Raw genomic sequence first — 24,180 nt, forward strand, 5'->3', positions numbered from 1 at the left:
TCGCCATACCATGGCAAGCATGGAGCCCGCTCAGATGACCATGGCAGTTGTGACCGCTCTAAACACCATATGCATTATCCAGCAGTATATGCGGAACCAGGACCAGAACCTGCAAAAGCAGGCGAGGAGGCAACCGCAGCGCAGTGAGGAGAGTGATGAGGACATGGACGCAGACTTCTCTCAAAGAATGGGCCCCGGTAGTTTGGCTGTCCTGGTGGCAATGGGGCAGGCTCATGCTGTGGAACACCGATTCTGGGCCCCGGAAACAAGCACAGACTGGTGGGACCGCATAGTGTTGCAGGTCTGGGACAATTCCCAGTGGATGCGAAACTTTCGCATGCGTAAGGGCACTTTCATGAACTTTGTGACTTGCTTTCCCCTGCCCTGAAGCGCCAGAATACCACGATGAGAGCAGCCCTCACAGTTCACAAGCGAGTGGCGATAGCCTTCTGGAAGCTTGCAACGCCAGACAGCTACCGGTCAGTCGGGAATCAGTTTGGAGTGGGCAAATCTACTGTGGGGGCTGCTGTGATCCAAGTAGCCAACGCAATCACTGAGCTGCTGCTATCAAGTGTAGTGACTCTGGGAAATGTGCAGGTCATAGTGGATGGCTTTGCTGCAATGGAATTCCCTAACTGTGGTGGGGCGATAGATGGAACTCATATCCCTATCTTGGGACCGGACCACCTTGGCAGCCAGGACGTAAACCGCAAGGGGTACTTTTCAGTGGTGCTGCAAGCACTGGTGGATCACAAAGGACGTTTCACCGACATCAACGTGGGATGGCCGGGAAAGGTACACGATGCTCGCATCTTTAGGAACCCTGGTCTGTGGGAACGACTGCAGGAAGGGATTTACTTTCCAGACCAGAAAATAACCGTTGGGGATGTTGAAATGCCTATAGTTATCCTTGCGGACTCAGCCTACCCCTTAATGCCATGGCTCATGAAGCCATACATAGGCACCCTGAACAGTAGTAAGGAGCTGTTCAACTATAGGCTGAGCAAGTGCAGAATGGCAGTAGAATGTGCATTTGGACGTTTAAAAGTGCACTGGCGCAGTTTACTGACTCGGTTAGACCTCAGCGAAACCAGTATTCCCATTGTTATTACTGCTTGCTGTGTGCTCCACAATATCTGTTAGAATAAGGGGGAGATATGTATGGTGGGGTGGGAGGTTGAGGCAAATCAGCTGGCCACTGATTATACACAGCCAGACACCAGGGTGGTTAGAAGAGCACAGCAGGGTGCGCTGTGCATCAGAGAAGCTTTGAAAACCAGTTTCATGACTGGCCAGGCTATGGTGTGAAATTTCTGTTTGTTTCTCCTTGATGAAAATCCGCCCCCTTTGTTCACTCTACTTCCCTGTAAGCCAACCACCCTCCCCTCCCCGCTTCGATCACCGCTTGCAGAGGCAATAAAGTCATTGTTGTTTCAAATTCATGCATTCTTTATTAATTCGTCATACAAATGGGGGGATAACTGCCAAGGTAGCCTGGGAGGGGTGGGGGAGGAGGGAAGCACTGGGTGGGGTGGGGGAGGAGGGGAGGAGGGAAGGACAAGGCCACACCGCACTTCAAAACTTCTTGAATGCCAGCTTTCTGTTGCTTGGGCAGGTGCACGGAGGCCCCCCCACCGCGTTCTTGGGCGTCTGGCTGAGGAGGCTATGGAATGTAGGGAGGAGGGCAGCTGGTTACACAGGGGCTGCAGCAGCCGTCTGTGCTCCTGCTGCCTTTCCTGCACCTCAACCATATGCCGGAGCATATCAGTTTGATCCTCCAGTAGCCTCAGCACTGCATCCTGCCTCCTCTCATCACACTGACGCCACCTCTCCTCTCGCTCGTCCCTCCTCTCCTAGCATTCATTTTGTGCTTTCCTGGACTCTGACATTGTCTCCTTCCATGCATTGTGCTGGGCTCTTTCAGCATGGGAGGACTGCATGAGTTCAGAAAACATTTCATCGCGAGTGCATTTTTTTCAGCTTCTAATCTTTGATAGCCTCTGGGACAGAGGAGCGATTAAACATTTGCAGCTGCGGGAGGGAAAAAAGGAAGAGTAGTCTTTAAAAAGAGACATTTTAGAGAACAATGGGTAGACTCTTTCACGGTGAACCAATCTGTTAACATTACACAGCATGTGTGCTTTCTTTAGAAGGTCATATTTTGCCTCTTATATTAAGGGCCTGCCAGTATGGTGTGAGAGATCACACACGCAGGGCCGGCGGGCAAAAGAATTCAGCTTGCAGACAGACATGGTAAGCCACAGTCTTTCGGACTCTTCAGCCTTCCTAACATGTGGGAATGGTTTCAAACAGCAGCACCCTCCTTTCCCATACCAACCACCCGCTGGGTTGGCCCTTTAAAATGGGTTGGCCATTTAAAAGGAGGGGCTGCGGTTTTCAGGTTAACGTGCAGCAGAAACCCAACTAAACACCCCTCTCCCTCCCCCACACCCAATTCTCTGGGACGATTGCTTCACCCCTCCTCCCACCACGTGACTAACAGCAGGGATGATTTCTGTTCAGCCACAGGCAAATAGCCCAGCAGGAACAGCCACCTCTGAATGTCCCCTTAATAAAATTCCCCTATTTCAACCAGGTGACCATGAATGATATCACTCTCCTAAGGATAACAAGGAGAGATAAAGAACGGCTGTTGCTTGAATGCCAGCAAACACCGGGACCATATGCTGCCATGCTTTGTTATGCAAGGATTCCAGACTACGTGCTGCTGGCCTGCCGTGGTAAAGTGTCCTACCATGGAGGACGGAATAAGGCTGCCCTCCCCAGAAACTTTTTGCAAAGGCTTTGGGAGTACATCCAGGAGAGCTTCATTGAGATGTCTCTGGAGGATTTCCGCTCCATCCCCATACACATTAACAGACTTTTCCAGTAGCTGTACTGGCCGTGAATGCATCCCAAGTCTTCAGGGCAAATTAATCATTAAACCCGCTTGCTTTTAAACCATGTATTATATTTACAAAGGTACACCCACCAGAGGTCCGTTCTCTGCCTTTTAGGTCTGGGAGCCCAGCTTCTGTAGGTTGGGAGGGTACTAGATCCAGGGTGAAAAACAGTTCCTGGCTGTCGGGGAAAACGGTTTCTCCTCTTGCTTGCTGTGCTTCAACCTCCTCTTCCTCCTCCTCATCTTCCTCGTCCCCAAAATCCATTTCCCTGTTGCATGAGAGTCCATTGATGGAGTCCATGCACAGGGCTGGGGTAGTTGTAGGGGCACCTCCTAGAATGGCATGCAGCTGATCATAGAAGTGGCATGTCTGGGGCTCTGACCCAGAGTGGCCGTTTGCCTCTTTGGTTTTTCGGCAGGCTTGCCTGAACTCCTTAATTTTCACGCGGCACTGCTGCAGGTCCCTGTTATAGCCTCTGTCCATCATGCCCTTGGAGATTTTTTCAAATATTTCGGCATTTCATCTTTTCAAACAGAGTTCTGATAGCAGGGATTCGTCTCCCCATACAGCGATCAGATCCAGTACCTCCCATTTGGTCCATGCTGGAGCTCTTTTGTGATTCTGGGACTGCATGGTCACCTGTGCCGAAGAGCTCTGCATGGTCACCTGTGCTGAAAAGCTCACCACTCTGACCAAACAGGAAATGAAATTCAAAAGTTCGCGGGGCTTTTCCTATCTACCTGGCCAGTGCATCTGAGTTGAGACTGCTGTCCAGAGCAGTCACAATGGAGCACTCTGGGATAGCTCCCGGAGGCCAATACCGTCGAATTGTGTCCACACTACCCCAAATTGGACCCAGCAAGGTCGATTTCAGCGCTAATCCACTCGTCGGGGAGGAGTACAGAAACCGGATTAAAGACCCCTTAAAGTCGGAAAAAATGGCTTCGTAGTGTGGACGGGTGCAGGGCTAAACCGATCTAACGCTGCTAAATCCAACCTAAACTCGTAGTGTAGACCAGGGCTCCGAGTATCTTTCCCAGACCTGAAGAAGAGCTCTGTGTAGCATAAAAGCTTTTCTCTATCACCAACAGAAGTTGGTCCAATAAAAAATATCTCACCCACCTTCTCTTAATATCTGGAGACCAAAACAGCTATAATACCACAGAAAGACAGACAGACAGGCCATCATATGTACTGCACTGTGGTCCACTGTGTTCTAAAGAAAGTGATTTTAGTTTTACTTCCATGCAGCTTTCTTGTTTTGGGAGCATGATATACATAGAATCATAGAATATCAGGGTTGGAAGGGACCTCATGAGGTCATCTAGTCCAACCCCCTGCTCAAAGCAGGACCAATCCCCAATTTTTGCCCCAGATCCCTAAATGGCCCCCTCAAGGATTGAACTCAAAACCCTGGGTTTAGCAGGTCAATGCTCAGGCCACTGAGCTATCCCTCCCCCATTGGATCCAGAATTAGTAGTACACTGCTATTTTATAGGATGTATACATCTTTGGACTATATGAAAAGGAAGGGATCTCTGTACCAAGCTGTGACCTAGGACAGAGAGTAAGAGCTGTCAGATTTAGTATTTCATAATTTCTATCCTTTCAACACAAGTTACAAAACCCAGCAAAACAAAATTATGCCCCCAAAACATGAAAGCTGCATGGAAGTTAAAAAAAAAAAAAAAAAAAAAAAAGGCACTTTCTTCAGAGTACAGTGGACCAGGCAACTAGTACACAGACCAAGTACCTGTTACTCTAACTATAGTCAATACTATATCTTTCCAAGTGTTTATAATTTGTAGACAACTTGAAAGCTGAAAATGTTAGTATACAAAAACAAATTTTGTAAAATGCTCTTTTTAATATATCTAGTATTAATAAACTTATAATTGACATTTTTCTTAAAATAGGTTTTATAGGCCAACATGTAAAACGATTCAGTACTTCAAAATATCTCAAACTGCCAACAGAACACAGTAGCTTCCCTTCATTTTTCACTGTTGGGGTGCCATACCATGTTTAATTACTACTATTTGAACTTGTGACCTACTTTTGGAAAAAACTTTAAGAGCTGTTGCTCAAGTTGTACTGGTCAACAGTAATAACATAAGATTCAGTGTGAAACTGAATAGGGTGACTGTTGACTATATTTGTTTACTCAGAATTTTGACTTCACTACATAGCTGCCTAATAAAATTACATAAGAAAGATATAGTACATAAACCAGTATGTTAAACAGCAAACCTCTTTAAAACATAGGAGATACTTTAATGTTCAGTGTATTTGTACTATAAACATAATACTCTTACTTTAACATCATTATGTTAAGTAGCTGCCTGAAAGCATTCAAATGATTTTTCATTGTGTGAGCACGTGTGTGTGGGGAAGAAAAATGAGAAACAAATAAAAAGAAAAATAGCAATATAACTGAGATACAGAACCATAGCTAGAGAGGGAGAAAGACAAGAGAAAAGAACTGTTTGGGAAGATTATAGAAAGAGGTAGTTAACATTAATCGGCTACAAAACACAAATGTGCTTTCTAAAGTAACTTCTATCTTGAATTTTTTTTAAAATTCAGCATGTGAACTTTCTATTACTTTTCCTTTTCAGAGCACAATTAAGGGGCTACATTTTATTACAGAGCCAAAATAAATCTGTTAAAAGAATGGTAGGTTGAAAAAGTCAAGCACTAAAGTTAGGAAATGCCAGATTTAATCTTAATCCCCCACCAATACCACTTGTGTCCACCCTGTATCCCGAATGAGGTAGGGGAATATTGAAAAAATAGTATATGATCATGCAATTAAAGACTATATCATAATACATATGTACAAGATCAAGACTAGCATTTTCTCTGACAGCAATATTATTTACCTGAAGTGGTCCTAGGATAGAACTGGTTGTATACATGAAGAAGAGTCGAAGGTAACTAAGAACATTAGCAAAGGCAAAGAGACCTTCTGCCACCAATGTAGGATGGAATGCGTCCCAGTCCTTTCTATCAGCATAATCATGGAACTAGAGTTTCAAAAGAAAATGTTGAAGTTACTTACATTATTAAAAAAAAAAGAAGAAGAAGAATCTATCACAAGTGTAATTCAAAGGTATTCTACAATAAATGATGAGTTTGCCTTCAATGTATTCTGTGTAGTTAAAACAACACTTTATACAGATACAAGCCAGAGTGGTTAGTAAATAGGGCACTGAACTGGGAATCAGGTGACTGAGGTTCAATTCAAGGCTCTGCCACTCACCTATACGGTGTGAGCTTGGGCAAGTCACTTCTCCTCCGGGTGTTGTTTTCCTTCCTACTCTGTATTACCTATTTAGGTTGTAAACTCTTTGAGATAGGGACTGTCACTATGTGCATGAACAGCACCTACCACACAGGGCCCTGATATAGGCACTACTGTAAAACAAATAACGGTAAGTAAAAAAACACTGTAAAACACAGAACAAACCAACTTATGTAATGATGATAGACTTGCAGGTCTTAACCAATTTTGGAAGGGGAGAGGACTTAGGGATAATTGGGTTCCTTCAGGATGATGGATGTCTTATGAGTATACACACACTTCTATCCTTCATACATCTGTTATCTGCCATTCTCCAGAGGTCACACTTGAGAAATCATAAGCAGTAAGAAAAAGATCAAAAGAGAGGAAAGGCAGGAGTGAACATAAATAATTTTGGCATTTATTATTTAATGGCAGGCCATAAGACTATGGTATGGCAGAAAGCTGCATCTGCAGACAGGAGCATGTCTGGCCCAAATGACAGCAATCCAACCCAGGATCACTTATACTGAAAGATGAAGGAATGCACCAGTGATCAAACAGCTGCCCTACAGATTTCTTTATGCTGTCTTTCTTTCTGTCCATGATATGGAGAATGCTCTGATTGAATAAGCTTTTGAGTCTTGAGGAAGAATTTTGCCAGAAGAGAAGTAAGTATGTCTAATGGCCAATTTGATCCATCAGGAAGGTTTCTTTTGACAGCCAAGCAGAGGTAACAGCACATAGGTTTATTTCCAACCCCAAGATCTTCCTAGATAATACTTAAAAAACTCATCCTAAGAACCTCAAAAGCAACAAAGAGTTTTGTGAGAGGTTCAGGTTTTGGTGAAAGGGATGATAATGCAGAACAGTGCTACAGCTCGAAACCAGAATTTCTGATGCAGGATTTTGAACTATGTAACTGGTGAGAACTGAATAAATCGTTGTTCAATAAGCAGTTCCCAAACTCACCAACTCTTCTAACTGAGGAAATAAACAGGAGAAACAAAACTAAGCTCACCTACTCTTTGAAACCAAATTCTCTTGTACATGCCAGATAAGGGGTAGCAACCTCATTCGGTGGAGAGATCATAATTCCACTTCTAATTACTGTCCATTGACCAGAGGTATAAATTTAGGATTAACTACTCCCCTCAATCCACAGTAAAGCTCCCAACAGAACTTTTTGCAAATGTCCAAGGGTAGACTATGACCTTAATGTGTAACTGAATTGCTTTGTTATTATTTGTTCAATATCACATTCAGCACTCCATGGGACAATATATCAACTTTAATACCAGTGCTATCTCTGGCCTTTGTTTCCCACCCTTTGGCTTCATCCTTTTTTAGTTTCTTTTTTCTTCTCTGTCTTTGTCTCTCTCCTGTTTTCCCTCTGCATTTCTTTCCCTGTAGCAATTCTCATTTCAGAGCCCCATGGACTTCAAACTCCCCTTTCCCATTATATCTAAGATACTATTTTCCCTCCTACTCTGTCTTGTCCATTTAGATTGTAAACTCTTTGAAATAGGGACTCTCACTATGTGCATGAACAACCTACCACACTGGGCCCTGGTACAGTCCCTGATCTAGGGCCCTAATATCTGGCAACCTCACAAACTAATATTTTTATCCTCATAACACTCCAGTGAGGTACAGAAGTGCTATTATCCCATTTTAAAGTTGAGGAACCAAGACATGTAGAGATTAAATGACTTGACAAAGTCCACACAAGCAGTTTGTGGCAGAGTAAGAATTGAACCCAGATCTCCCAAGTTCCAGGCTAGCAACATAAAGACTGGACCACCCTACCTCTCGCTAAAACAATTCTGTCCTCTAAAAAATTATCAGCAATAACACAATTAATGCTGACATTACAGTGTTGTCACTTGGAAGTAGACTAGACTTCTGCGTACAACAGAAGGGTTCAAAATAATGGTGGATCTGTATGGACTAGAAGTTTGTAGAGGAGCATCCCTCTTGAAAAGCCTCCCATAATTCTCAGACTGAAATATCAGAGGACAAGGTTACAAAAATATTTCTGTATTTAGCAAATAAGAAAATGATCCTCGTATTTCTTGTCAGAGGACTCTCTCTGAATGACTGCAATTTTACTTCTTTTTCCAACTCCTCAGGAAGGGCAGAAGCTGTTTGTGATTATAGTCTCATGTACCGGTAATGATTGTCTGTCTATTGTTTCATTATCCGAAGAGGATGAAGACACCATGAATAATCATATGAGGCTTTACAACCCTGAAAGCTTTTTCTTCCCCCAGTAGGAAATGAGGAAGCTGTTCAATATTTTTTATTTTCATCATTCAATTAGTGGTCCCTGCCTTATTTACTGCACACCATCCATGCCTGCAGTGAATACAGAATTCATTTTCTAATGGTCTTTCCTAGTGTGCTCATCACCAAGTGCATCACAAACATTTTAAGGTGGGTGCACAACTGATTGGAAAACCGTACTCAGAGAGTAGTTATCAGCAGTTCACAGTCAAACTGGAAGGGCATAATGAGTGAGGTCCAACAGACATCTGTCCTGGTCCCAGATCTATTCAATACCTTCATAAATGATTTGGAAAATGGCATACAGTACACTTATAAAGTCTACAGATGATATCATGATGGGAGGGGTTGCAAGCACTATTGCCAGCATTACTGAGCATTCATAGCTCTGATTGACTTCAGTTTCATTTATGAACATTCAACACATTTACAAGTCAGGCCCCAGCTATCTCAAGATAGCTACACAGAAAATGAGGAACACAGCATAAAAGGCCACTTGTCAGAAATTTGGTGTAAGTGACTTGGTGAGCAATACAAGATTGTGGCGCGGAAAGGACAGAACTGAGTTTTCTTAGGTGGCATTCACGTTAATGACAAGTCAAGCCTTTCTCTTCATGCAGTCTATTACCTTATTCTCCACACACCTTACAGAGCAAATGAGTTACGGATCCTTCAAACAGCCTCAATGATTATATAATCCTGATTCACTCCCTGAACACCATCTATCCTATATGCTAAATGAGACTGCGATCCCATGGAAAAAATAGTATGTGATCATGTAACAAAAGGCTGCTTCATAATGCACACACATGCAGGGTGGATTAAGGAATGAAGGCTGAAGTGGCAACCTGCATTCTGGTATTTCTTAACATCCGAATACTTGATTTTTCAATCTTAATGAGGTTTGTTAAATGTAATGTAATTTCCTAGATTTTTTTTTAAAAGGAAAGGGTAAAAAATTCTGTCATGTACCACTGAAGAAACTTATGTGTCATCACTTGGGTTTGAACCCTGATTTTTCAACACTATAGCACATCTTGAACTACAAGATAACTAAATTATCTGGAAGCAGGAGAAGGCTGTTTTCCCAGCAGGGGAATGACCACCAAACCTATTTGCTGGATCTGGCCAAGTAGTCAGGGACAGCCTGGCACTCTGCCTCCCCCCCCAGGAAATAGAAGTCTCCTTCCCATGTGATTTCCCCCCACGGGGAGGGGAGATGAACCATGTGCTAGGTTCAGGGATGCCGGACCAGGTTCTCTCCCTTCCCAACTGCCAGAGCGGAGATCTGCTATAAGGTTCCCATTGCAGTGTCTGCTGCTGCATTAGCCCAGACTTTGAGATTATTCATGTTCAGTTATTTCTGTATGCTGCCAAAACTTTGCTGATGATGTAACCAACAGAAAGGAAATGGTGATTTTCAAAGGTTATACACCTCAGCCAACAGAATTTTATGGAGAAAAGAAAAGGCACTTTTCTGGCCTCAGGGTTTTCTCCCTGCTGAATTTAAAAGGCCTGCTGCATACAACTGAGGTGTCAGAGTTTCTTTTTTAAAAAAAAAAAAAGCAAGCACTTTTTTTTTATATCGGAAAGTGTCCAGCAATATTAGTTCTCACTAAAACGCTAAAGAATCAGGGTAGCTGATGTGCCAATTTCAGACAGGGGCACGTGCATAAGTTCACACCCCATTTCTGGAGTTTAAGCAAATGCAACAAAACATCCTGACATCTAGCAAAACTATAATTTCAAAATAGAAACTGCTGCTAGCCCCTCACATGCTTATGTTCTGCATCAGTGTTAAATATGTGCAGACTAAAATGAAACTATGGCCTTAAGTATTTAGGACTGCAGAATTATTTTTCTTAAGCCCTTCTCAAAATAAAAAAAATTCTGTATTCCCCCCCCCAATCAGCCCCAGTTCAGCTTGAGATCTGAGTCGTGGATATTCACCTTGTTATGAGCAACTACCTTGAGAGCAAAGGTTGCCAAATAGAGGGAATTCATGACAAAACTAAGCTGATTACGAGATTCTTCTAAAAAGTCTTCCAGGCCTTCATACCAAAGTCTTTTGACATCTGACCACACCATTCCTGGTGGAGAGAAAAAGCAAACAAAAAGATGTCACTGCATTACACTGTATAGGCTTTCTACTAGTTCTAGTGTGTTCCCGATGCGTGTTTTGTTATGCTTTTAAACTAAAATAAGGCCACCTACTTCTTTTCAAAGTGTTTTAGTGAGAAGAAGGAAGGGGGGAATTTTGTACATCTATCTGAATAGTATTGAGTTTGCTCATAAAGTACAACAGTGCAGTAATCATCATTTATAATGATAAAGTAATTATAAATGTTTACCTTCCACAAGTCAACTCTTTAGCTGAGGAAAATTATCTTTAATAAGGGGGAAGAGGAGAGTCTGGTTTAGGACAAGAGTCCAAAGCCTCACTACAGTTGACATTTTAAAAAGTCAACTTTATTTCAGAAAGCTTGGAACCTCATCACACTGTGCTACAAATACATTTTTGTGAATGTATTTGAACTAGAAAATGGCCCAAGAAAAAACAGCTTAAAACTAAACTTCTCTCGCTACAAGCATCATAATTCCTGTAAGGTTAATGACTCAACAGAAATTTTTCCTACCTATTTGATTCAAGGTAACTTAACAGGAAACAAGGGGTTTTTGGTTTTACCCTGCAAAATGTACAGGTTTAGCCTATTCACAAAGAGATCTAAGGTCTTCAATGGAACTTTTTCCCCCTCACTACTGAGTCATAGACCTCAATTAGGTGTTAAATTCTACCATTATTAACCACTTTACACTGATTCAGAAAAATTCAGCTAATAAAATTCAGTGAGTGAATATTCATATCACAACCTGCCATTTCATAATTTCAAAGGACCTTTTGTAGAAATACAGCTGCACATTTAAGATACACAAATAATCAGTTATTTAATGTTCTTCTGATTATTTGGATAATTCAGATGTTTGCTACTATATTCAAAATTAGAAGAAAAGTAGCATTTACATTACTGGCAACTGAAAACTGTTGGACTTGGCACAGGTTTTTGCAAGTCTTCTAAAACTTTGGTCCAACAAAAGCAAAGGCAAGTCAGATAAATAACCTAAAATACTTTTTGCAGGGCATTCCTTGTTGTTCAGTAAGAAATATGTTGCGATGATAAAAGATTAGAGCCAAGCAGAACAGAAAACACATACTGCCACAGCCAAAAGTAGAAGGTAAAAGACCTATTCTTCCTGGTTATGAGTCTTAGTTTTGGGGTGTTTTGTCTGTACATTGCAAAAATTGTTTAATGTGTAACTAAAACTGACCTAGTTAACAAAAGACGTTAACGGTGTAAAACGGTAGTATAGGAAATCCTAAAAATGTTGCATCATTTGTCTAGAAGTATAAGATTGTTGCTTTTTTGTCTTGGATTGATTATTTTGGGAGGGAGGGCTAATAGCACTCAAAATACTGAAAAGTTAATCTAGCATAAAAAACCTGCTTTTAACTTTAAGTTTTGGAGTCAAAACAGAATTTTTGCTATGATCACACAGTATTGATTCAATAAAAAGTATACCAATGCTCCAAATTCCGACAAGATAAAGTTAGTTAATGATTGGTTGAAATAACATAATTCTTCTCCTCCAAGTTAATTTTAGTACTTTTTAAAAATATATTTTATTGGAGGTATCCCAAGTTGCATGTATTCTGTATGTATCTCCTTATATGATTCAACAACAAATGCAAAATAACCCATTTATATACATTTAAAATACTTAAAAGTATTAAGATTTACTAATCTCAAAAAAAGATCTTAGTTGGGTACTAGTAATGTGTCTGAGTTACAAATCACTCCCTTTCAATCTTATCTCACAACAAAGAAACAAATTCCCTTCACGGTTTTCAATATGAGTTAAGTGCCTAGGCACTTTTGAAAATCCCACTAAGTACCTACCTGCAACTAAACACTTCCAAAAATCTGTCCCTAAGTGACTTAGCAGCCTAAATCCCAATTTCAACCTTGACTTGAAAGCCTCCGTCACTTAAGTGTTTTACCCCTTGTCTTTACGAGTCATTTAACTAGAGGTCTGGCTCAACTGTACCCATTAACTCACCCCTCCCCTTGTCCAGACACAAAATCTCCTCAAATACGTGTTACTCATAGAATTACTCATGGAGCATGCTACATATCTTTAGTGCACAGTCTCTACTTGTAGGCCTGATCTGTTATACTGGAGGTGATTTAAGTATGCTAGGTCTATTGTTTTTCCTTAAAGAGGCTTCTTTCCACCTATGGATTAAAATTATCATCACTCCTAATCTTACTAAAAAATTATATTGATTTTACAATTTATTAGGGTTGTCAATCGATTAAAAAAGTTAATCGCAATTAATCGCGCTGTTAAACAATAATGGAATACCATTTATTTAAATAGTTTTGGATGTTTTCTACATTTTCAAATATATTGATTTCAATTATAACCCAGAATACAAAGTGTACAGTGCTCACTTTATATTTATTTTTGATTACGTATATTTGCACTGTAAAAGAACAAAAGAAATAGTATTTTTCAATTCACCTAATACAAGTACTGTAATGCAATCTCTTTATCATGAAAGTTGAACTTACAAATGTAGAATTATGTACCAAAAAAAAAAAATAACTGCATTCAAAAATAAAACAATGTAAAACTTTAGAGCCTGCAAGTCCACTCAGTCCTACTTCTTATTCTCCCAATCGCTCAGATAAACAAGTTTGGTTACAATTTGCAGAAGATAATGGTCCCCACTTCTTCTTTACAATGTCACCTGAAAGCGAGAACAGGCATTCACATGGCACTGTTGTAGCCAATGCTGAAAGATATTTACGTGCCAGATGCGCTAAAGATTCCCTTCACGCTTCAACCACCATTCCAGAGGACATGTTGATGACAGGTTCTGCTCGATAACGATCCAAAGCAGAGCGGACCGACATGTTCATTTTCATTATCTGAGTCAGATGCCACCAGCAGAAGGTTGATTTTCTTTTTTGGTGGTTCGGGTTCTGTAGTTTCTGTATCTGAGTGTTGCTCTTTTAAGTCTTCTGAAAGCATGCTCCACACCTCATCCCTCTGAAATTTTGGATGGCACTTCAGATTCTTAAATCTTGGGTCGAGTGCTGTAGATTTTTTTTGTTACATAACTGCACTCAAAAACAAAACAATGCAAACCTTTAGCACCTACAAGTCCACTCTGTCCTACTTCTTGTTCAGCCAATCACAAGACAAACAAGTTTGTTTACATTTTCAAGAGATAATGCTGCCCACTTCTTATTTACAATGTGACCAGAAAGTGAGAACAGGCATTCCTATGGGACTTTTGTAGCCGACACTGCAAGGTATTTACGTACCAGATATGCTAAACATTTGTATGCTCCTTCATGCTTCGGCCACCATTCCAGAGGAAATGCTTCCACGCTGATGACGCTCGTTAAAAAAACAATTACATTTGCGACTGTACTCCTTGGGGGGAGAACTATATGTCTCCAGCTCTATTTTATTCGCATTCTGCCGTATATGTCATGTTATAGTAGTCTTGGATGATGACTCGGCACATGTTCATTTTAAGAACACTTTTGCTGCAGATCTGACAAAATGCAAAGAAGGTACCAATGTGAGATTTCTAAAGATAGCTACAGCACTCAACCCAAAGTTTAAGAATCTGAAGTGCCTTCCAAAATCTGAGAGGGACAAGGTCTGGAGCATGCTTTCAAAAGTCTTAAAAGAGCAACACTCCGATGAGGAAGCTACAGAACCCGAACCACCAAAAAAGAAAATCAACCTTCTGCTGCTGGCATCTGATGATGAAAATGAACATGTGTCGGTCCACACTGCTCTAGACTGTTATTGAGCAGAACCTGTCATCAGCATGGACGCATGTCCTCTGGAATGACGGTGGAAGCATGAAGGGACATATGAATCTTTAGCATAGTGTTTCCCAAACTTGGGACGCCGCTTGCTCAGGGAAAGCCCCTGGTGGGCCGGGCCGGTTTGCTTACCTGCCGCATCCGCAGGTTCGGCCGATCGTGGCTCCCACTGGCCGCGGTTCGCCGCTCCAGGCCAATGGGGGCTGCGGGAAGCAGCGGCTGGTATGTCCCTCAGCCCGTGCTGCTTCCCGCAGCCCCCATTGGCCTGGAGCGGCAAACCGCGGCCAGTGGGAGCCGTGATTGGCCGAACCTGCGGATGTGGCAGGTAAACAAGCTGGCCCGGCCCGCCAGGGGCTTTCCCTGAGCAAGTGGCGTCCCAAATTTGGGAAACACTGCTTTAGCACATCTGGTATGTAAACATGTTGCAACGCTGGCTACAACAGCGCCATGAGAACGCCTTTTCTCACTTCCAGGTGACATTGTGAACAAGAAACGGGCAGTATTATCTCCTGCAAATTGTAACCCACCTTGTTTGTCTGAGTAATTGGCTGAACAAGAAATAAGACTGGGTGGACTTTCATGATAAAGAGATCGCACTACAATACTTGTATTAGGTGAATTGAAAAATACTGCTTCTTTTGTTTTTTTTACAGTGCAAATATATGTAATCAAAAATAAATATAAAGTGAGCACTGTACACTTTGTATTCTGTGTTATAATTGAAATCAATATATTTGAAAATGTAGAAAACATCCAAAACTATTTAAATAAATGGTATTCCATTATTGTTTAACAGTGCGATTAACTGCGATTTTTAATCGTTTGACAGGCCTAATACATACCTATACTAACACCAATCCACAATGTGATATTACTTGCTGGTACTTTTGAGTAAATACGGTTTAAAAATGCTTATGAATTGAACAGTTTTTAGATTTCTAGACATTCAACAGAATCACCTCACAAAGTATATATTTTTAAAAGTAACAGAATCAGTTTAGACAAAAACTGTAAACTTTTCAACACTAGCATTTTACCAACTTCCAATCAAACAAATGAGGATATAGATTACATGTCTGTCTATAGTCTTTTAAGAATTAACATATGTTAAGGCTGTTAGAATCTGGTTCTCAAAGTCCTAGAGATTCTAACTTTAAAAGAAAACCATTAAAAAAGGGCTGACAAATTCATAAAACAGAACAGTGAAAGTTTGGGGACCTACTCTACTCAAAAGCAGTATCTGTACTCCCTCTACTGGTTCTGCACCAATCACAATTAACTTGCAAATATGCTTCTCTGGGATGTGCTGATATTATCAATGATATTGGTATATAAAAAGGAAGTACATACAATGGAGACAAATTTAAAATAGCATTAGAAAACAAAAGGAGAAAGAGGAAAAAAATCAATGGTTTTCATATACTGAATAAGAGGATTTTACATAAGAGACTAAAAACAAATATTTTTCTTCTTAAGCCATTTTCCAGTTCTGCAGTGGCTCTACCTTTTATGTGAAATTGAACTAAAACTCAAACACTGCAGAACTGGAAATGCAAGGCCAAGTTACCAATCTTTTTCTATACTGCCACACAGGAAACTGGGTTCAATTGGTGGCCTCCCCCTCCCTGGGTTGTCGGGGACTAGACTGCTGTAGAGGTTTCCTATTTAAACCTTAAAAGGGAGAGATTTTGCACTGCTCAGCAGCAAACACTTGGACCAAATTCCATCCTTTTTTTAAAAAAAAGCTGCATCAATAAAGGGCCTTGAGTAGGGAAAATATAGGTAAATCCTCATGGCTCCAGAGACCCACATCTCATACAGTAACAAAAATCAATTTGAAATAGAAGAGAAATAGAAGAGTTGATTGAGCTGAAATAAATACATATTTATTCCAAGAATCTGTAAGTATTTCAACCCAGATAAATTTTATCAACTTGCATAAAGTGCATGAAAAGTTTTAATTGAATGTGTTTTTCCAAGAAGCTTAATATGATCTTTTTAATTACATTTTCTCTACCTTTTGAAACTTTTAACTACCAATATTGAAATTCTATCAAACATCAGCCTAACTTCAAACCTTGCCCCAAGTCACGAGAGAACCAAGATCACTTTAAAAATTCCAAATGAAAGTTACGTTTTTGTTAAAAAAAAAAGAGAGAGAGAGAAAAGAAAAGAAAAGAAAAGAAAAGAAAAGAAAAGAAAAGAAAAGAAAAAGAAAAAGAAAAAAGAAAAGAAAAGAAAAGCAGGACCTAGCAGAAATTAAACAGCTGCTTTGTAGGTGGCTGACCAAAATATACTATTGGCTCACAATGGCTGAACAGCCGACATAATAAACAAAATGACCCAGTCATGAAAAGGGTGTTGAAAAATTAAGATGATCTCTGAACTCTAAATTTTCAATTTGGCATCAATGAAAAAAATCACTAGCAATCTCTCACTATCTCTTATGGAGGGAGTAACTAATCATACCAGGAATACATGTGCTTACTTTTTTTATGTCATTATTGAAAACAGTCCTGCAACTTAGTTAAAATACGTAGTTCTCACATTATCATCTTAACATCCCAAACCATATCCCACATAATCATTCTTGCCTGAAACAGCATTCTACCAACCCTTCCAAAATAGCATTCCTGGTCACTCCATCTAGCAGGGAGCTCTATGAAGTGTTACTTTCTTTGACTACTACTAAGAAGTGCTACAATATTAGATCATAAGTATGTCACTTCCTTCACCCTTTATCCTCCAGCCAAGCACTGATTGGAATTCTCATTTCCTACAGTGTAGCACACAACATTATTGCTGGATCAATGAAATAGCCAATGTCAGAACCTTTTGTCTAATTTTATATCCATCTGATACTTACCAATAAGCCATATTATCAGAAGATAGTCTATTCTCTCAAGTGCTGGCCCCATTGTATTCTTCTTATTCTCATTGTAGACCAGTGAATACAAGTTAAGTAATAGCAGGAACGTGAAATATGAAGCTCCATGAATAATAAACTTCATAAAAGGAGTGTGAATTATTCGACCTACTCGAGATTTAGGGGCTAATAAGTAACAGAGAGACAGAACTGGCCAAAAGATGCCAACTGTCAAAACAGTCAAAATCTTCTTACACGTGTGCTTGCGTCGGTAGCCTGCCATCTGTCCAAACCACACAGTGTTGAGAAACTGCTGACAGTTAGACTGGGCAACAAACTGGAAAAAAAAAAAAAAAAACAAGCCCTGATTAAGGAAACCATTATTAAAAATCTATATTCAAGCCATAAGTCAGTTATAGATCATACTGTATTACACATTTTCTGCTGAGCAAGTAGATATAATTATCTTGAAAGAATAATTTTTAAATGTTACTTTTTAAAATGTTAATATGGAGACAAAAGGAAAATATTAGTAAGATAATCACAAATATGAATTACTTTCACCTCCTTTCCCACCCACAAGTTTAGAACATGGATTCCACAGCACTAGTTTTTTTATGGATATCAAGAACAGATTTCTTGAGAGGCCAGGATAACAGTAAGATTAAGAATGATTTAGCTGTTTCTTTTTTTTATCATTTAGAAAACTGTTATACAGACCTAAGAGCCATGCCATTCTCCAAAACTTGCTGCTTCCTATGGGACTGATTCTGTGAGGTACTATGTGCCCCCAAAGTTCACTAACACCATTGTGTTGTGCATTGTGTTGTCTTTGCCGTTAACAGGAATTAAGGACCTTCAATGCTTTACAGAATCAGGGCTAAAATGACCAAGTAATCCCATACTAGTCAGATCTACTTTTTAATTTTTATGGCTCTAATTCAGCGAAGAATTTAAGCTGTCACTTAAAGTTAACCTTGTTTTTAAGTGCTTTGCTAAAACAGGGCCCACACAACCAGGAACTTTCAGTCTGAAATATTATGTAGATCAACTGATTTAAACAAAAATTCTGTTAGAAAAGTACATGTGTCAGAAACTGTTTGTATTTCAGTACTGTTTGAAGTTTAATTTCAAGATGAATAGAAAAAAATAATTCCTCCTTCACAACCATAGTAGTTCAAAAAACCTATCACGAAAAATTCTCACTATAACAAACCTGCCAGCAATAAAATATTTATTTATGAGGGAGAGAAGGATGGATGGCTCTTTTCTCATACCACACAGGAAAAAAATAAATGCTATATTTCATCTAATCACAATGGTAAAAAAGGTATGATCAAAAACAGAAGTGCATCTGAAATACTTTTTGTATGTTTGCTTAACAGTTATCTGTTGCACATAATAGTCCAGTCTCCTGTGGGTTGTAATACTATGGTCTAATTGTTGGGTTCAGTGTGCGAGTGCTGGGTGATGGTGGCGGCCTCTGACATACAGGAGGTCAGATCAGATTATTTGGTGTCCCTTCTGACCTTAAACTCTATGACACTATGGCCCTAAGCATGGAAAATTCACTCACTATAGCTAGTTTTGGTTTTGTTTTGTTTTTAAAAACAGTCCTAATTTTATATGACCTTTCAAATTTTTCTTACTTTGCTATCTGTAAATTTTGATTACCATTGAAGGAAATATTGTTTCATCAGTTTGTGTGTGTACAGTGAAATCTAAATTTATCGATAAAAAACTAATCCTTTCAAGCCTATGTATAACAAATTAAGAGAGAGAGAGACACACACACAGAGAGACAGACATACCTCCTTTTGGTTATACTTGATAGCAAGTTTTAGGCGACTCAAATTCATCCTCTCTTCTAACAATCCTCGTTTGTCCACATGCTCATCACTAGCTGTATGGTTTAGGATAACTTCCAGTTCCCGTGAGTTCCGTGCCTGTGCAAGCAAATCTTTAGCAAAGGTTTTGCATTGCTGGGCTAGTTCCTCATAATCGTTTCTAGAAAATACAAAAGTAGCAGATATTAATGTACCTCTGACTCAGACTTCAATATACACATTAATTATCTCTCTTAAGTGGGGGGACAGAAAGATATGCTTCACAAAACTGAATTATATGAAGCTGTTATATAAAATTAGGGGCCAACAGCATTTTCTAGAGCCATTCACAGTGAAGACAAGTCTATGCAAGTTTCCAGTGTAACAACGTATTTCAATTCTGTGTGCACCATCCTTTGTATCCTAATCTGACAGATCTATGGAGGTGAAATTACTAAACAGAGTTGTAGTGTAATATTTGCCTTCTTTTTACTTGTAACTTAAAAGTTTAAATCTCCACAGGTTAAAATGTACACTTCCCAGTCTCCCTCATAAAAATTTACTAATAGTCACCTAATCTTCTTACAATAATTCACAGCATGGGAAAAAGTTGACCATTTCTTATGTAGGAATTTTTTTAATCCCATCAGTTGAAAGTTAAGGCTATTTGTTGGAACTGATTTATTAAATTAGTAGATACAGAGAAAAATCACACCTTCTGGTAGTCTCACCAGGGAATGTAATATACTTCAATACAAGTTATCGTGACATAAGAGCAAGAGCTGAACCCTCACTGAGAGAGAATAGTGCCCAAACGAAGAAACTAGATTTAGGATATTGATATTTTGCCATGGACAAGAAAATATCTACATGAGATTAGGAAATGATGGCTGAGATAGATAGTTATCCCCTACATTTCTGCAACCCTTTTTAATTACAGGGAATATAAAGAAAGCAAGTTGTAGTTTAATGGATGTGAACATGCAGGGAGAAAGCTAACAGAACTATAAGTGGATCTTTCAAATCATCATCTGATCCTTTATGAATACAATAGTGAAGTATTTGTGTCTGAGGGAGATGGGGAGACAGGACAGAGAGAAACCTTGAAACAAAATTTTTAAATTAGTTCCATTTGTATCCTCCTTGTTCACAGATTTCACTTTTTTCCTTCAACCATTTTATTTTTAAAAAATTGTGACTAAGATACAACCTCTGCATTTTTGCTGCAATACAGATAAAGAAATTGAAGACTGTGTGCTCAGAAAAGCATTTCTGAAGAGAATTATGAAGAGCCATGTGACTCATGCAACAATTCAAATGTAAAGCCTAAACTTTTTTTTACTACAGTACAACTTTTACCAAATTTCTGATGTGGTTATGACCAGCCATTCCAATGCATGAAAGATTTTTTTTTTAAATCACTTGAACTTTTTTTTTTTTTTAAATGTACCTAATAATGGTAAATAAGTAGCTTTTTGCAGAGTAGCCTTGTATTTTAAAAATACACTGATGTGTTTAAAATAGTAGTTTAATGTATTATCCTTATAAAAAAGGAGAGTTTCTCAAGAGATCTCCATTTACAACAGACAGCAAAAATTAGATACAAGTTAATCTATTATATCAGAAATATACTCCCGCTACTGGTCACAATGTAACTGGAGGTTGTAGTATTGAAGCAGATCTCATAACAGAACAGAATATTAAAATACTGGGCTGTAACTTCAGTATGAAAAGCAATGTCAAGGCAGAGCCTAAACTTCTTTAATCAGTTTATGCCAAGACTACTACAATATTACAAATAATATTGCAATTTTTTAACTTTCACCTCCTCCCACAGATAGGCAATTGGCATCGCCAACTCTCCCAAATGTACAGTAAGGTGATTTTGGCCGCTGCTGCAGGAATTCTCAGTTCCACTTCTTCCTGCCCCCTCCCAATTCCAAATCAATTCTGTCCCCCAAGTTCCCATATCATATCAATTCTGTCCCCCGCATCTCAGATCTGCTCCTCCTGCAGCTCCAGGAGGTCTTCAGGGTCTTTACAGTTTTTCCTTATTACAATAAGCCTGTGCTTTAAGTCTTAATGGTCTTATAAACTAACATCTAGCAGCAGTTCTTTACTTGCATCATTTTATTCCCATCTCTTTACGAAAGGCTAAATCCAACCTCTATATGAATACTTTAAATAGAAGTGGTAATTAACAGTCGCCAAATATTTTGAAATTTTTAACAGGAAAAAAAGCCTGATTAGTTTAACACAAAATCATGTGGCTTGTTAGTTTATAATATAGACATGGCGCTTTTGGTATCAAATATTTATTTATTTATTTTTACATTTTAGTGTTCATATAGAGTAAGTAAAGAGAAAAACAAACAAACCTGAGTCGGGCTCCATGTGGACAAGTGCTGTATAGTGTGTACATGAACCCCAATCCTGACTTGCAGAATTCCTTGTTATCTTAGTCCTGGCAAATTACAGAATATGTTTGAGATATGAGTAACCTAGAAATTGTGTGGGCTAGGAACTAAGTGTTGTGGTGTCCAACTAGTTTTTAATATCAATTCACTTCAAATTTCAACTCAGATCTGGGGAGGTGAAAAGCTGATGACACTAAACACACTCAAGTGCCTACCCCCTAAAAAGGATCAAACAATTAAGGCTATGTCTACACTAGAGAGCTTACAGTGGCATCGATGTACCGATGCAGCTGCGCCACTGTAAGATCTCTCATGGAATATTTACACCTCTGAGCGACACAAATTTTGCTGACATAAAGGGTAGTGTAAACATAGCCTCATTATGGCAAAATGAAAAAGTTTTGGCAGACACTGCTCAGCAATGTTGTAACTACTTTTTAAAATGGGTTTGATTATTCATCAGTCTTAATTCATTCCCCACCATTAATCTCAATCTGATTTTTTTTTAATAGCTGATTACAGTGCCAAACAAACACAAAAACATGAGCTATGTGGAAAACAAGAGAGAGAGATAAAAGTAAGTTTGTATTTCTTTTCATTCCTACCTGAATTCAACTTCGACAAGACTTAGCTCTTTTAAGTCTGCACTAAGTTCAAAAGCTCTCAGGATTGGATCCTCCTCTGTCAACATTATTAAGGCAGGACTGGCCAAACAACGATAGATGTCAAGACGAAATCTGAGACAAAAGGTTCAGAGAGTAAGGCAACTTCTTAAGATGAAGACGCTTCATTTGATTAGCATTTGCAAATCACAATACGTCCTGAAATCTCGGAAACGCTAAAACTAATTTAAAGAGAGATTACAGCCATAAAATCGGGGGGTGGGCGGGTTCATAAATCTCACTAGGTACGGTGCTCACATCTACTTTGAAGTCCATTGCAAAAGGACAAAAGGAAATTAAAGTTCCATTTATACTCTCCCAGAGCATTTATGCCTGCTGATTTTGATTTTAGGCCTAAAGACAACATACTGGGTCACTTAGAATTTTCAAGTGAGAAACATTTAATGTGATGTGTCAAAGGAGGAAACGATTTTGAGTCCAATTCTGCAGTCCTTCATATATGAAGAACTCCCATTATTTTAAATGGAGTTTATATCATAGGAAGGCTGCAACACTGGCTTGCTCTATTCTCCTCACTGCTATTCCAACCACAGTCAGTACCGCAGCAGAAGACATCAGTTAAAGTAATGCTTGTTCCAATCAGACAGCAGGACTGGTAAATGACATGAATTTCAAAGGTGCAAGGTCACATAGCATTAATCATGACACACAGAAAAAGTCAAAAGGAATGTATTAAATGGGGCAGAAGCCTCAACTTTATTAAATGAACCTCAAAGCAATGGAGAACGGGAAGCAAAATGCCTCTATCTTCAACTACCGAGCAGCTATTTGGGTCCAGTATGGTAAAACTATCTACAGTAACCAAGAGGGAAGGGAGACAACATCCTTATACCATACCCTCGTTCATGAGATGAGAGTACTCACTAGTGTGACTTAGCTTGTATGAGATTTAAGACCACCCTCATTCCAAACTAATCCAGGTTGATACCAGTAGCCTCCTGTGTTCCATGCTCAATTTTTTACCCCAAGAGCATGTTACCCATTCAGTCTAAATGCACTGGACACCAGCTGCAAGTTGCAACAAAGTTTTGTGTTTGTTTTTCCCTCCCTTTTAACTATCTTAACTAACTAGCCAGAACTCTGGGTTGCTATGAGGAAGGTTAAAAAAAAAAAAAAAAAAAAAGACTATCTTGTGTGGTGGGGGAATGATCAGGAAATACTCTTCATCTATGTAATGACCAGTAATTCTCATCCTGCTAATATCAGATTGTTGTAGTAGGCAAAATAAGTATGAACTTTAAAGGAAAATTAATGGGCTATAAGTGCAATAAAAATAAACTTCATATCCATTGCATAAACATAATCCAAGAAAGTTTTTAGTTACCAAGATTTCCATCAAAGATCTTTAAAAAGCAATGTAAAAATTATTTTGGAAACTGGAAGGATAAATTCCAATTTAAAAATACCTGTTAGAAATTGATTTTTGATCCATTAACAACTATTTCCATTAGACAAGGAAATAAGTGTTTCACTCAAATGCAAATCAGATCAGTTGGAGAGGATGTAAACCTAGTTAAAAACTTTTTTAAAGACTAGAATATAAAATTAGTAAAAGTCTTTCCAGCTCAGGCTCTGCAGCTGAGAATATTAGGTTCCATCAACACTACAACTTTTACTGATTATATTGAACTAAACAGCAACCAGCAAAATGTTTAAAAAATAAATCACACGCTAATTTGTCATAAGATTTCAAAAGGTCAGAGCTCTGAGGATAATTTGATCCACTGTGCTCTAGTCTTAAGTGTCACGAGAACAATTAGGGGGAAAAAAAACAGTAAATGCGGTAATTTATATTTAATACTAGCTCTCTTAAATTATCATCACAATTAGAGTTTTAGTGCATGTAATCCACATTGTATCTGCAAAGGAAGTGTCAGCAATTTCTATAACGTCAGAATACTGAAGTCCAGAGAAAGCAGCAAATGTAGGTGTGTTAATCTCATTTACAGCACTGCTTTTCCCTTTGCAAAATTTATATGTAATTTCACAGTTCCAAAACACGTACATCAT

At 39.1% G+C, this 24,180-nt stretch overlaps 1 protein-coding gene across 1 annotated transcript in view; it reads right to left on the minus strand.

The window, feature by feature from the left end:
* The window catches only part of TRPC1 (transient receptor potential cation channel subfamily C member 1), a 47,528-nt gene that overhangs the window by 14,875 nt on the left and 8,473 nt on the right, over positions 1-24,180 (minus strand). The window contains exons 5-9 of the mRNA XM_074963833.1: positions 22,093-22,224; positions 19,056-19,251; positions 17,245-17,581; positions 10,423-10,562; positions 5,786-5,929 (exon numbers count right to left, since the gene is read on the minus strand). Of these exons, the coding sequence (XP_074819934.1) occupies positions 5,786-5,929; positions 10,423-10,562; positions 17,245-17,581; positions 19,056-19,251; positions 22,093-22,224 (949 nt within the window). The remainder of the gene's footprint in view (positions 1-5,785; positions 5,930-10,422; positions 10,563-17,244; positions 17,582-19,055; positions 19,252-22,092; positions 22,225-24,180) is intronic.

Source organism: Natator depressus, chromosome 9 (genome assembly GCF_965152275.1).
Source record: "Natator depressus isolate rNatDep1 chromosome 9, rNatDep2.hap1, whole genome shotgun sequence".
NCBI lineage: Eukaryota > Metazoa > Chordata > Testudines > Cheloniidae > Natator > Natator depressus.